The 12,909-nt window shown below is 37.1% G+C and overlaps 1 protein-coding gene across 4 annotated transcripts in view; it reads right to left on the reverse strand.

Annotated features, from left to right (window-relative positions):
* Positions 1-1,417: 1,417 nt before the first annotated feature.
* The window catches only part of LOC126335054 (transmembrane protein 104 homolog), a 92,761-nt gene continuing 81,269 nt past the window's right edge, over positions 1,418-12,909 (reverse strand). For 2 of the 4 annotated variants that reach the window (XM_049997933.1, XM_049997932.1), the window contains exons 8-11: positions 12,660-12,765; positions 12,465-12,558; positions 11,506-11,568; positions 1,418-7,827 (exon numbers count right to left, since the gene is read on the reverse strand). In XM_049997933.1, the coding sequence (XP_049853890.1) occupies positions 7,049-7,827; positions 11,506-11,568; positions 12,465-12,558; positions 12,660-12,765 (1,042 nt within the window). In that variant the 3' untranslated portion in view covers positions 1,418-7,048. The remainder of the gene's footprint in view (positions 7,828-11,505; positions 11,569-12,464; positions 12,559-12,659; positions 12,766-12,909) is intronic. The other 2 variants (XM_049997935.1, XM_049997934.1) reach the window with 1 other exon arrangement.

Here is a 12,909-nt window from a genome sequence, read left to right on the forward strand (position 1 = left end):
CACTACAGAATAATCTACTACTAACAGCGACAAACACGCCACCACCGGTTGCATGCAATCTATCCTTTCTAAACACCGTCTGTGCCTTTGTACAAATTTCGGCTGAATTTATCTCTGGCTTCAGCCAGCTTTCTGTACCTATAACGATTTCAGCTTCGGTGCTTTCTACCAGCGCTTGAAGTTCCGGTACTTTACCAATGCAGCTTCGACAGTTTACAATTACAGTACCGATTGCTGCTTGGTCCCCAGATGTCCTGACTTTGCCCCGCACCCTTTGAGACTGTTGCCCTTTCTGTACTTGCCCGAGGCCATCTCACCTAAAAAACCGCCCAGTCCACGCCACACAGCCCCTGCTACCTGTGTAGCCGCTTGCTACGTGTAGTGGACTCCTGACCTATCCAGCGGAACCCGAAACCCCACCACCCTGTGGCGCAAGTCGAGGAATCTGCAGCCCACATGGTCGCAGAACCGTCTCAGCCTCTGATTCAGACTCTCCACTCGGCTCTGTACCAAAGGTCCACAGTCAGTCCTGTCGACGATGCTGCAGATGGTGTGACTGGGATAGTCCTAATAGAAAATCCCACTTCATAAAAAAGAAATAGCCTCTTTGAAATTGGAAAGCGGGTGAAAAAAATTCCTTTTTTTGTATACCTTCCTTTACAATACACGTTGCACAATGAATTCTTTTGTGAATACAGCCTCTGACTGTACCTGTTCTCAGGTTTCCCTAATATGACAGAGTTAAATTACTTAACTGAAATACTTGATCTTATTATTTCTTAAATTATGAAAAATTGAGCTGCCAGAGTTGGCAGTCGTGTGCATGAGACCTGATTGCTTTTATGGATGAATGGTTTACAATTATTTTTTTCCAATGAAGGCTGTGGCCTAAAGCTCATATGTAAGTGTCTCTTAATTGTGCCCATCTGCAACTTTGTGTGTTATTTTTATGGTAATTAGCAATCCACCTTTTCCTACATTGTTGAAAAATAAGTTTATATTTATGTAGTAAAATAATGTCTAAAAGTGGACATTCCTGTTAAACTATCCCTGATGGAGAAAAACTGAAAACAGATTTCGATTGACCTTTGGAATTGCTTATTTGTCTTCATTGATTAACAATGCACTTCTCTGTTCAGCTGTTAACAACTTTTATTTGTTTGCCTACTACTTTTACTACCTCCTCACATTTCCTTTCATTCTTATCTGATTTTCCAAAATCTTTACAGGATAGAAAATGAGTCTCCCTCTTTTATATTATTTTCTGAACATTTTTTTCAGTGTCCCAAAATGTCTCCATACAGAAATCCTTCACTTTGCTCTATCTAACCTTTTCTGTCACTAAAGTCTACCATTCCAAGCAATCCCTTATAGTAAGAACTGATTTAGGACTACTAGGGTGTAAAATCATAACTGATTCAATTGTTAAACCTTTTATTTATTTTAATTTAATACTGCTTTGCAGCAGTACAAATAAATAAATAATTGAGTAAAATAATTTCTGGGGATGGGTACCCAGAACATACTGTATAAATGTAGTAGCAAATTTAAGTACATTTTATGATACAAATTACTCTTACAAAAATATTTCTTTTTAGGTATGAAATATAGCTGTGAAAAAACATTTTTTTCCAGAATGAATTATGTTATGATTCTCATAAACAAACAAGTTCTGGAAAAAGGCAAATAAAACTCTGCCAACATAGTACTTTACAATTTTCAATTTCTGTACACTTTACACAATTATACATTATAAATTCAGGATAGATGCTGCAAATACTCATTTCTGCATATATTCATATTTTGTAACAATTGTGGTTGACACAAAATTTACTAACGACAAATTAAAAACACAATCAGTTTTACTTCACAGATGTAAAATTCATAGTCCATCGACAAATAGTGTGAAGATAGTTGCCTCTATCAGAACACCCTGGGGCACCATTATAGAAACCACACATAAACCAAGTAAACTGTTACACACAAACTATAAAAGTAAGATTTATTCACAAGCTCAATTTGGAACTATATATGCCAAAAGATAATAAATTTTGAGCTGTATATGAATATGCAAAAATATAATGGCAAACAAAACTTCTCACATAAACAGTGATCATTTTGTTCCTTATGATAAGAGTTGGAGTTTCAGAAGGTAAAAATGAGTTACACTCGTGACCAGCTTAAGAATGCACAATAGATGTGTATTGTTCACAGAACTAGGCTGTCTCTTTGCTGTAGCCAAGACTGGACCAATGCACCTCTCTCTCTCTCTCTCTCTCTCTCTCTCTCTCTCTCTCTGTGTGTGTGTGTGTGGGGGGGGGGGGGGGTATTTGGTTTGTTTTACTCAATTTATCGTTCATAAACAAAAATAGAGTATTAAACTGCATTGTGGAACTCACAATATTGTTTTACGAAATGCTGATAATCTCTAGCTGTTAGTTCATTTTGTGTAATTAACTCTTATGTATCGCACTAAAGCAATTACAATTAACAGTCTCAAAAAATTAAAAGTAAGGATCAATGTACATTAATATAATCTGGTCAATTAAGAATACCTACAATTTGTCAGAATGGACCTCAACACACAGATAATGTACCTGAATGAGTGTGAGTCACGTTACATACAAAATAGCAAACTTTAGGAAGAACGTGAGAAATACAACAATACATAAGATATTCCATATTTCAATGGATACAGTCAATATAATGTAAATATGGTGGCATGTCACTTTCTATAACCTATAAACAGCAGTTTGAAAGAACTGGCATATGCAGAAGGTTGCAGAAACCTACAGCTTTCCTTTTGCTTCTTTCTGAATGCTATTAGTCTGCGCCTGACCTATTCTGCCTGTGCCTATGTCAAACACTGTCCTGTTACATCAATATTACAGTTGCAACATTGCATGAATTACTGGAAGAACAATGACAATATTAATTATTATATACATGAGTAATCAAATATATTCCATTACTGAAGAAATGTTGCAAAGTAGCAATGATAAATTCAGTACAATGAATGGCTTCACGCAACATATTAGAATTTTTGTTAACAGCTGGTATGTCCTGACATCTAATATTTTTTCAGAAAATCTAAAATAATCTGTTATATTCAGTACACACTAGTTCTTTACAACTTTCCAAGATTTCCATATAGTATGACTATATAACGCAATTATTATACATTTACATCTTACCTGCAGAAGCAAGAAAAAGGTTGCTATATACATTTATTACACATTTTAACAAAGTAAATTATGTGTGGGAAGATAATTATAAACATAAAAACAAAATACGCAAACTATACAAGGTTCACAACCGGCAATGTTAAGAAATATCATACTTAGAAGAAAACACAGTCCCAAATACAAAAAAAAGATTAAAATGGTTTTCATTTGACTTATGAAGGGAAGCTTTTACTGGAACCTCTAACCCTTTCCACACAAATTTCGCTTTAAATCATGCATAATTATACTCATCAAAAGTAATAAAGCTACAGGGTTTTACTCTGAAGAGAGATGCCTTGACAGCCTGTTAAACCACTAATGTCCACAATCAATAAAATAATCACTAAATGCACAATATATCACAAGTGTTGCACTTATTTGAACAGTGATTCCTGAAATAGTAGTTCTCATAACTAAATGACCAACACACACAAACAATGTGTTGCTATGTGGCACATACAAATTCATTGAGACACTGATAAGCGAGAGTAATTGACTTTTAAATTTTTGGGTGAAAGAAATCCAACTAAATAGAACAGCATTCTGCCAGGAAGGTTTCTGTGGGTGTGAATGAAATTACAGCAGTCAAAATACAATTTTATGTGGACACCTACATCAGTGTTACAAAATAAAATTTCTGGATGAAAGAATTTTGTGATTGCCATCATCAGCTCCCTAGTAAAGCATGTCACCTGGGTGCCAAATCCAGTGTCCCCTGATTACAGTACATTTGTCTTGTAGATATACAGGTCTGCTACCATCTGTTTCTCTAGATGCTTTCCCCACCCTGCCTCTTTATTTCTCTCCATACAGCCATTAAATGGCAATAATTACAATGACAGTCAACTGGATTTTGGCATGGTATCACTGCGAAAAATGTTTCCATTGCAACTGCTCTGCAGGAAAATTACTCAACATGATGGAATAGTAAGATAGTACGCTCGACAATAACATAATATGTAAAATCCTCATCCAGTCATTCCAATTTTTAAGTTTTCCATGATTTTACAAATACTGAAGTAGAATGAATCTTGCACTCTGCAGTGAAGAGTGCACTGTTTGGAAACTTCAGAGCAGATTGAAATTGTGTGGCAGGGACTCTAACCTAGAATCTTGCATTTCACGTCCAATGCTTTTACCAACTGAGTAATCAAGACAAAACCTATCCTTGCAGCAGAAATAAAACTGGGATAATGCATGATAGCTCAGCAGGTCAAAGAGCATTGTCTGCATAAGGTTAGGTCCCAGGATTGGAGTCCTAGTCCAGCACACAATTTAATCTGTTTAAATCCTAGAGTAGTTGCAATGAGACAATGACTAATTAATTTTTTCCATGACTGTTCGACTGAACTAGCACTCCATTTGTAACAGCCTCTACATCAATTGTAATGTGACATTAAGAGCTGATACCATGAGTCAACCCCACAAAACATCAGTAACTATAAGCAGCCATAGCAAAATACATTATCCCATGTGATTCATTCCATGATCGGAACATTACAATTTATGTCCCCAGATATTGCAATCTTTATATTCAATTCCAAACAGCACATATATTTTACTAAACATCACATGGATTCCTTACCACTATCTTTCAATTATATGATGTGGCAATGAACATAATTGCCTTGAGAATGTTTACTTTTTTCAGCCTTGGATACAATATCACTTTCTCAACAAATATATATATTCTAGCTGTCTCATTCTCCAAGTCTCCATTTCACAACTTTTTCTTTAAAAATATGCATGCAAATATCTCTCTGTTTGCTGTATGAACAGAATATATTACGGCTGAAGATGTCTAACTAATATAGGTTTGCCCTACAAAACAATATAGATGGTTGTAAAAGAATAACAATTACTTTTTAATTCATAAGTGAAACACACACCTGGAGGTTTATCATCATCTTTATGATACTATATTCCCATTAAAATTACTTTGTGATTGACAAATTGCAGTGGTGGAGGGCAGTGTAACTGCAAAACCAAAATCAGGCAACACAGTGAGTACATGACCACTCACTGAAAAGTAAGTCACAAAGCCGTATTAATTAAGAGTACAAAAATTATCACACACTCAATAAGAATAAAAGAACACACTCACATGTCCCTTTCCCCCTGTGGTTCTTCACATACAGACAGTAATAACGAAACATCATTAATGAAGGACCGATTTTAGATCAAAGCAACACAAGCTGCCAGATAGGGTGCAAGCTGAAGAGGGCACCAGGAGCATCGCTTCTGTAAGACTTCTATACATGACACATCATAATTAGTAGCGGCCTCTTGGGGTGCCAAGCTAAGAGGGGTGCCTAAGTGCAAGATTTGTATAAAGTGTATACCACAATTAGCAGCAAAAACTGACAGGGCAAAAGTGTAGGAGAGAAAAAAGGTAAGGAGGGAGGGTGGAGGCACCAAAATATAAGTCACTCATTTGGAAAAAATGTCCTGAACCTCCCTGCATTAGTGCACTATACTACACAAGAAGACACATGCTCCTACCAAACACTGAGAAATTTTTTTTGTCTAAATTTTATACTGGATGAATTTCCACTTTCCCATCTTTTATTTTAGATATTCAAATTACATCATCAGTTTCAGGATTCTAATATGTCATCTTTAGATCCCCATGTAGTTGTTCTGATTTTTACAAATTCGCATATGTCATCCAAATCAAGGTGGCATCACCATTTCAAAAATGGTGTAATCTTTAATGACTATCATATGTGACTAAGGCATCCACTATTAATAATTCTTTACTGGTCTCTTTTAGATGGCTTGGTGGCTCAGTGGTAAAGTGCCAGACTACAGATACAAAAGTTTCAGATGCAATTCCTGGTCAGTCCTAAGATTTTTATCTGTCACTTATCACTTCTTTCATCTCTTAATGTTTGTTGGTGTGAAAAATGATGAGCTGCACGGTGGTTTGAAATCCATGTTAAATTGTGGGTCCATCTGTAACTGGCTGGGTGAGTTAGGTCAGAGGAAGGCAATGGCATACCACCTCCAACAGGGCCAGGTGTAGTAAAGCACTCCGATATTCAAATAAACTTTTTTGTAGCTCTGCTGGCTGGCTGGCTGGTTGAAACTCAATAACATACAGGTGAACCGAACCTCACTGCTATTCTTACTGACATGGAAAACATTCTTCAGTGTGTGATTCATTTATGAACATACAAATGGTCATCAAGTGTCAACATTACATAAAAATGATTTAACTATATACACTAAACTTATCAAGTGCTCATACAAACATGTTTCCAGATAAATACATATAAAACATCTGAAAGAAAATAAGTCATCATCTACAACACTAAAATAAAAAATAAAAAGTAAATCCCGGTTTTACTTTTCATTTCTTTTCCTTCATTGCTTGCTTCATAACAAACTGTTCTGTATTATGATTGTTTAATCACTACCACAGCCCCATTATACCATACTGAGAATTAATATGAAGCTCACACAATTAAAGATGGCTTGCATTGTAGCACCAGATGTAAACTTAGGAAACACAATAAACAGACACTTAAAATTCCATAAAAAGTTCTCTCCATAATTAAAAGAGCGAAGTAAATCATTTAAAACACTGAATAAACCACTACACTGCCCATGGACAATAAATGAAAATAATGAACATTATAACAACTGGAATGGTTGAAGTCATTCAAACTACAGAGGTTCTGCACTTCATATGTAGAGTACAAGAGTAAATAGAGTGAAAAATGACATACTTAAAAGAAATTTCCTGGTAATGACTGTTCCACAATACTTAAAATGTAATAGTTAGCACACACATTAACAGGGGAATTAAAAATACATCTGAGTCACATTACATAAATTTTAATAAAATTTACAGACACCAGAATCAAACAGGCAATGGCCCAAATAATGACAAATATTACCCAGCCTCTGCCTGAAAATGGCGAAGAAAAGTCATTTTTCACGCCCATCCCTATTACTTCCATTGTCTTCTTCCTAGCTGCCAAGACTAGGGCTGCTGGAATAAAATACTGGATGCCAGCACCAGCATACGATCCAGTGATAGCTACCAATTTTTTCAGGTCTTCAGTTGTAAACGCTACAACAAAAGGAGGAACTATAGCGAGGAGAGGGAAAACAACTTTACGAATGCACCACCTATAGTGACGGCCATCTGTCAGGAATAGTGACTTCAGATTATTGCGCAACGTTATTGCAATTATCGGGAAACTTGTGCTCAATGTAAAAACAGGGAAAAGGGCGAGGAAGTACTCTATCACTTTCATTAAAAGTCCTACATCATCAGAGTTACAGTCACCTGAGCCTCGTGGTCCAAAGTCTAATGTGTAGAGGTCATCCAGATGTTGAAACGCAAATGCACCTGTCATGGCGAGCAGTAAATAAAAGACAGTTATGAGCAAATAATCCAGCGCCAAGCAACGTGTCAGTTTTGATTTGTCTGCTATTGGCGCGACTAGAGCAGGCAGTGAGTGATGGCACATAAATGAATAGACACACGCACCAAACAAACTGGGAACACCCAATAGGTCAGCAGCTGGTGGGTGGCCCTTGGGCCCTTCAACAATAAGTTTGTATGCAGCATACACAGTCATGAAGCCAAAAGCTGGAAAGAAATGAATTTCTATATCAGAAATAGAAACAATTACAAGATCACTATACAAATAGCAGTTTTACATATTCAGTCTAAAGTAAGGAATCAAAAAGGATTGGAGAAAATAAGATACTGCCAGGGATCTCAGGTCATTGGACAGCAAAAAGGAGGGCAAAGCAACAAAGATTTTTCTTTCTCTCTGTATCTTTATGGTATACCAGATTTCTCCTTTTCCCAATTTACACATAATTTGTCCATTGATTCCATGAATGCCACAGCGTGCATCATGGTACCTGTTTTTAACAGATGAATACTCACTATTTTGGATTACTTCTGTTCTACACCTTTAAAGTCCCATATTACATTATTTTACTGTTCTTTGACATTACACCAGTTTGCTTTAATTCTAAATCTGAATAAACATGAGACTTTCTCAAAAATATCTACATCTACATTTACATCTACATCTGTACTATGCAAACCATTGTGCAGTGCAAGGCAGAGGGTACGTTCCATTGTCCAGTTACTAGAGTTTCTTCCTGTTCCAATCATGTACGGAGTGCAGGAAGAATGACTGTTTCAATGCCTCTGTGTGTGTGCTGCAATTATTCTAACCTTGTCCTCATGAACCCTAAGTGAGTGAAACGTAGAAGGTTGTGGTATATTCCTAGAGTCATCATTTAAAGCTGGTTCTTGAAACTTTGTTAGGAGACCTTTTCAGGATAGTTTACATCTACCTTCAAAGAGTCTATCAGTTCAGTTTCTTCAGTACTTGTGTGACTCTCTCCCATCATCAAACAGAATCACTCCACTACAGAGAACTGATTAAGAATAGGTTGAGAACCCCCCTAAATGGGACAGGTGTGCATCACACACAACAAGCTCCCACTCAGGTAGCTGACTGTTTGTGGGTGCCCACAAGTTTTTTTTTTTAGGTAAGGTGACTCTCCACTCAATCCAGATAATGACAGCTGTAGGAAACTCGGATGTATTGGTGTAAATCTAAAGAAGTGCCTATCACAGGTGAGAGAATTAAAATCCTAATGGTTAACTTTCGAAGTATTCAAAACAGAATGCTAGAGTTCCAAGTGCTCCTGAAAAGCAATGAAACTCACAAAATATTAGGTACAGGAAGCTGGTTGAAACCTGAAACTGAGAGCAGTGAGAGCTTTGGGGAAAATTTAAGTGTATATCAAAGGAATAGGCCAATGGGAAATGGAAGTGGTGTATTTGTTGCAGTAGCCAAGAAACTCAAATCCACTGAGATAGCACTTGAAGCTGCACATGAGATTGTTTGGGCAAGACTCGGTACCAGAGTTGGGCATAAAACGATAAATGGATCCTTCTATCGCCCACCAGACTCATCTCCTGATATAACCGAAAACTCTGGGGAAAACCTCAGTTTGTGCTTAAATTCCCCAATCATACTGTAATCATCGGTAAAGACTTTAATCATCCAACAATCAACTGGGAATATTACAGTTTTGTTAGTGGAGGGCATAATAAGACATCTAGTGAGACATTCCTAATACCTTCCTGAAAACTACCTAGAACATATAGTTTGGAACCCCACTCACTGAAATATTTGGATCTAATGGCAATAACTAGACTGGGCCTCTTTAAGGATGTTCACACTGAAACAGGTATCAGCGAACAGGATTCTGTTCTGCCAACAATGATAACCGAAGTACAAAGGACAAATAAAACAAACAGAAATATGTCTATGTTCAGTAAACTAGATAAAAAATCAGTAATTAGTGTCATATCTCAACGAGGAACTTGAAACTTTCAGCACAGGACAGGAGCATGTAGAGGAAATAGGCTCAAGTTTAAATGAATACCGGGTAGCTAAGTACCCAGCAGAGCAATTAATAAAAGGAGGGGACTGTCCAGTGTACAAACTATGAGGCTATAGTTATAGAGATGTTGAATGAAACACATTTGGCAGTCAAGATGGCAATATTTGAAGCCTCAGGGCCTATCGTATCAGAATACTGTCAAACAATATTTCACAAAATCCAAAGAAATTCTGGTCATATGTAAAGGCTGCTAGTGGCACCAAAGTTCGTGTCTAGTCCCTAGCGAATGACACAAGAACTGAAATAGACGGTAGCAGAGCAAAAGCTGAATTGCTTAATTCAGTTTTTAAATGTTCCTTTAAAAAGGCAATCAACATCAATCATGTGATACCCAACTCACACTTTTCTCACATGACATAAAAGCTACGGATCAAGCATTTGACTCAGTACCACACCTATGCATATTGTCAAATGTTCGATAATATGGGGTATCAAGTGAAATTTGCAACTGTATTACAGACTTTTTGGTAGGGAGGGCACAGCATGTTATCTTGGATGAAAAACTGTTGTCAGACATAGAAATAATTTTTTGCGGATGATACTGATAGTAGCCCCAGAATTTTTGCCAATTATGCAGTTACCTATAATGAAGTACTGTCTGCAAGAATCTGCGTAAATATTCATTCAGATCTTGATAGGACTTTAAAGTGGCGCAAAGATTGGCAACTTGCTTTACCTGCTCATGGATGTAAAACTGCCCACTTCACAAAATGAAAAATCATAGCAACAAGTCATTTTTGGAATCGGCCAACTTGTACAAATACCTTGGTGTAACACTTTGTAGGGATATAAAATGGAATGATCACATGAGCTCAGTTGTGGATAAAGCAGGTGGCAGACTTCGGTTAATTGGCAGAACACTGAGGAAGCACAATCAGTCTACAAAGGAGATTGTTTACAAATCACGCATGCAACCCATTCTAGAATATCACTCAATTTTTTGACACCCATACCAAATAGGATTAACTGGGAATACTGAATGGACTGCTTCCCCTCTTCACTACAAATTGTTGCTCCCATCTGATGTGGTTCAGTTTGAGTCTGACCTAAGCAACTGCAGATAGCAGTCATGTGTGTTTGTGTGTGCACTTTCCTTTTCTGATGAAGGCTTGGCAGAAAGCTTAATGTGTAACACTCTTGACATTGTGCATCTCAATGTGTCACCTCTATGGTGAGTAAGAATCTACCCTTTCCATTATTGTTTTTGTGCAGTTCAATGTTTGATTGAACAATGGAAACTCCAGATAGGAATATCAACAATGTAGGAAAAGATAGATTGCTACTTACCATAAAGAAGACACATCAAGTTGCAGACAGGCACGATTAAGAAACACTCACATGAAGCTTTCGGCCACAGCATTTGTCAGTAACACACACACACACACACACACACACACACACACACACACACACACACACGAGATCGCCAACTCCAGCATCTCAGGATGGAATGCCTTGGCGATGGTGTGTGCATGAAGTGTGCTTGCTTTGTGTGTGTGTGTGTGTGTGTGTGTGTGTGTGTGTGTGTGTGTGTGTGTGTGTGTATGTAATAGTAGAAAGAAGAATGTTTTAAGTGTTGATTAAATGTTAATGATTCACACCAAAACTGACTTGTAAAGGGCGCAGCAGACACTTATATGGACCAGGCACTTAGTTATTTAAGGGGAAACTATGAAAGCAGCAACCAATCAAAGAATAACATTGGTAATGCCTTCTGCTCCCTACTCACTGTTGTCATTATCACACTGTTAACGCAGGTGTTGATTACCACAATCAGTTTCTGATGAGGTTTGCGACTGGTAACACAAATGTTATGATTTGTTTTCATTACCTGCTCTTTTTCTCCACTGTGACACACATTTAATGTTAAGACACAAAATGTTGTAGTGCAATCCTGCAAAGCAACTGAAACGGCATGTTAGTGGGCAGTTTATGAATGTATCAAGCACAAAATAGCACTGCTTTTTCTCATACAGCTATTCAACATATATGCGTAACAGTGTTCTAACATCACCCAATCCTGTGTTCAGCTGTCAGCACAAGGAGAAACTGAAGAGTCAGGCAATCGATTAAGTTATTGTTCTGATACATGTACAGGGATAGGTACAGGGATAGAATCATTATAATAATTTCACAAAGCCAGTTTTTACAGAAAATTCCACAAACATTTCGTAGTTATCTATGCTCCATCATTACAGAGGTCAAGAATGCATGATTAATGTAATCACGGGACTTATGGATAAACAGAAGCATCTATTATTTTTATGTTTCAACTGCATATAAGTATGTTCTACCCACTTTAAGGATAGAAATTAGCTACACAACACTTATTCATAATGTTTGGATACAGAAAGCATTATGTACAAAATCTCAGGCTTTACTTTCTAGATGGTGTTGTCTTCCAGAAATCTGTCACACTTTCTGTATCAGAAATATTAATATATCATCCTTTGAATGAATGTAATTATATAAATTTAACAATGAAAAATGCAGGATGGAACATAACAATACCAGAGACGGAAAGTTGCTACTCACCATATAGTGGAGATGCTGAGTCACATTAGGCACAACAAAAAGATTCACACAATTGTAGCTTTCAGCTATTAAGGCCTTTGTCAGCAATACACACACACACACACACACACACACACACACACACACACACACACACAAATGCGCACGCGTCTGCAGTCTCAGAGAACTGAAACTACACATACTCCGCTGTATGGTGAGTAGCAACGTTCCTTCTCTGGTATTATTATATAAATTTACATATATTTTTGAACTTACCGAGCCATCGCATAACTGATGTCAATATCTGCAGATATTTTGTTTTCTGCACATTGAAAAATACAAAAGGGCCCAGTGTACAGATGAATACACCCTGCAATTGAAGTTAAAATTAACTATTGTACCTCAGTTGCACTGAATTCTAGCACACATAGTATACAACCTATAAATCTACCAACAAAAGTATCAACTCACAAGAAAGATCCTGTAGGCATCTGCTCTTGTAATATCTGAATTCTCCCAGCACAGTGCACTTACTGGTAGTGTCATGTTGCATGAATAGTTGGCAGGTTGGTATGTGCTGGAAACAATGACATTCTGTTATCTAAATGATTTGAAGTCCAGGAGACCAGATAAAGAGTAAGAGGCATGATAATGCTACATGAAGACAGAGATCCAATAGCCACCACAATGCAGAAAAGCTGTTATTACAAAACATAAGGCC

This window comes from Schistocerca gregaria, chromosome 2 (assembly GCF_023897955.1).
Source record: "Schistocerca gregaria isolate iqSchGreg1 chromosome 2, iqSchGreg1.2, whole genome shotgun sequence".
Classification (NCBI taxonomy): domain Eukaryota; kingdom Metazoa; phylum Arthropoda; class Insecta; order Orthoptera; family Acrididae; genus Schistocerca; species Schistocerca gregaria.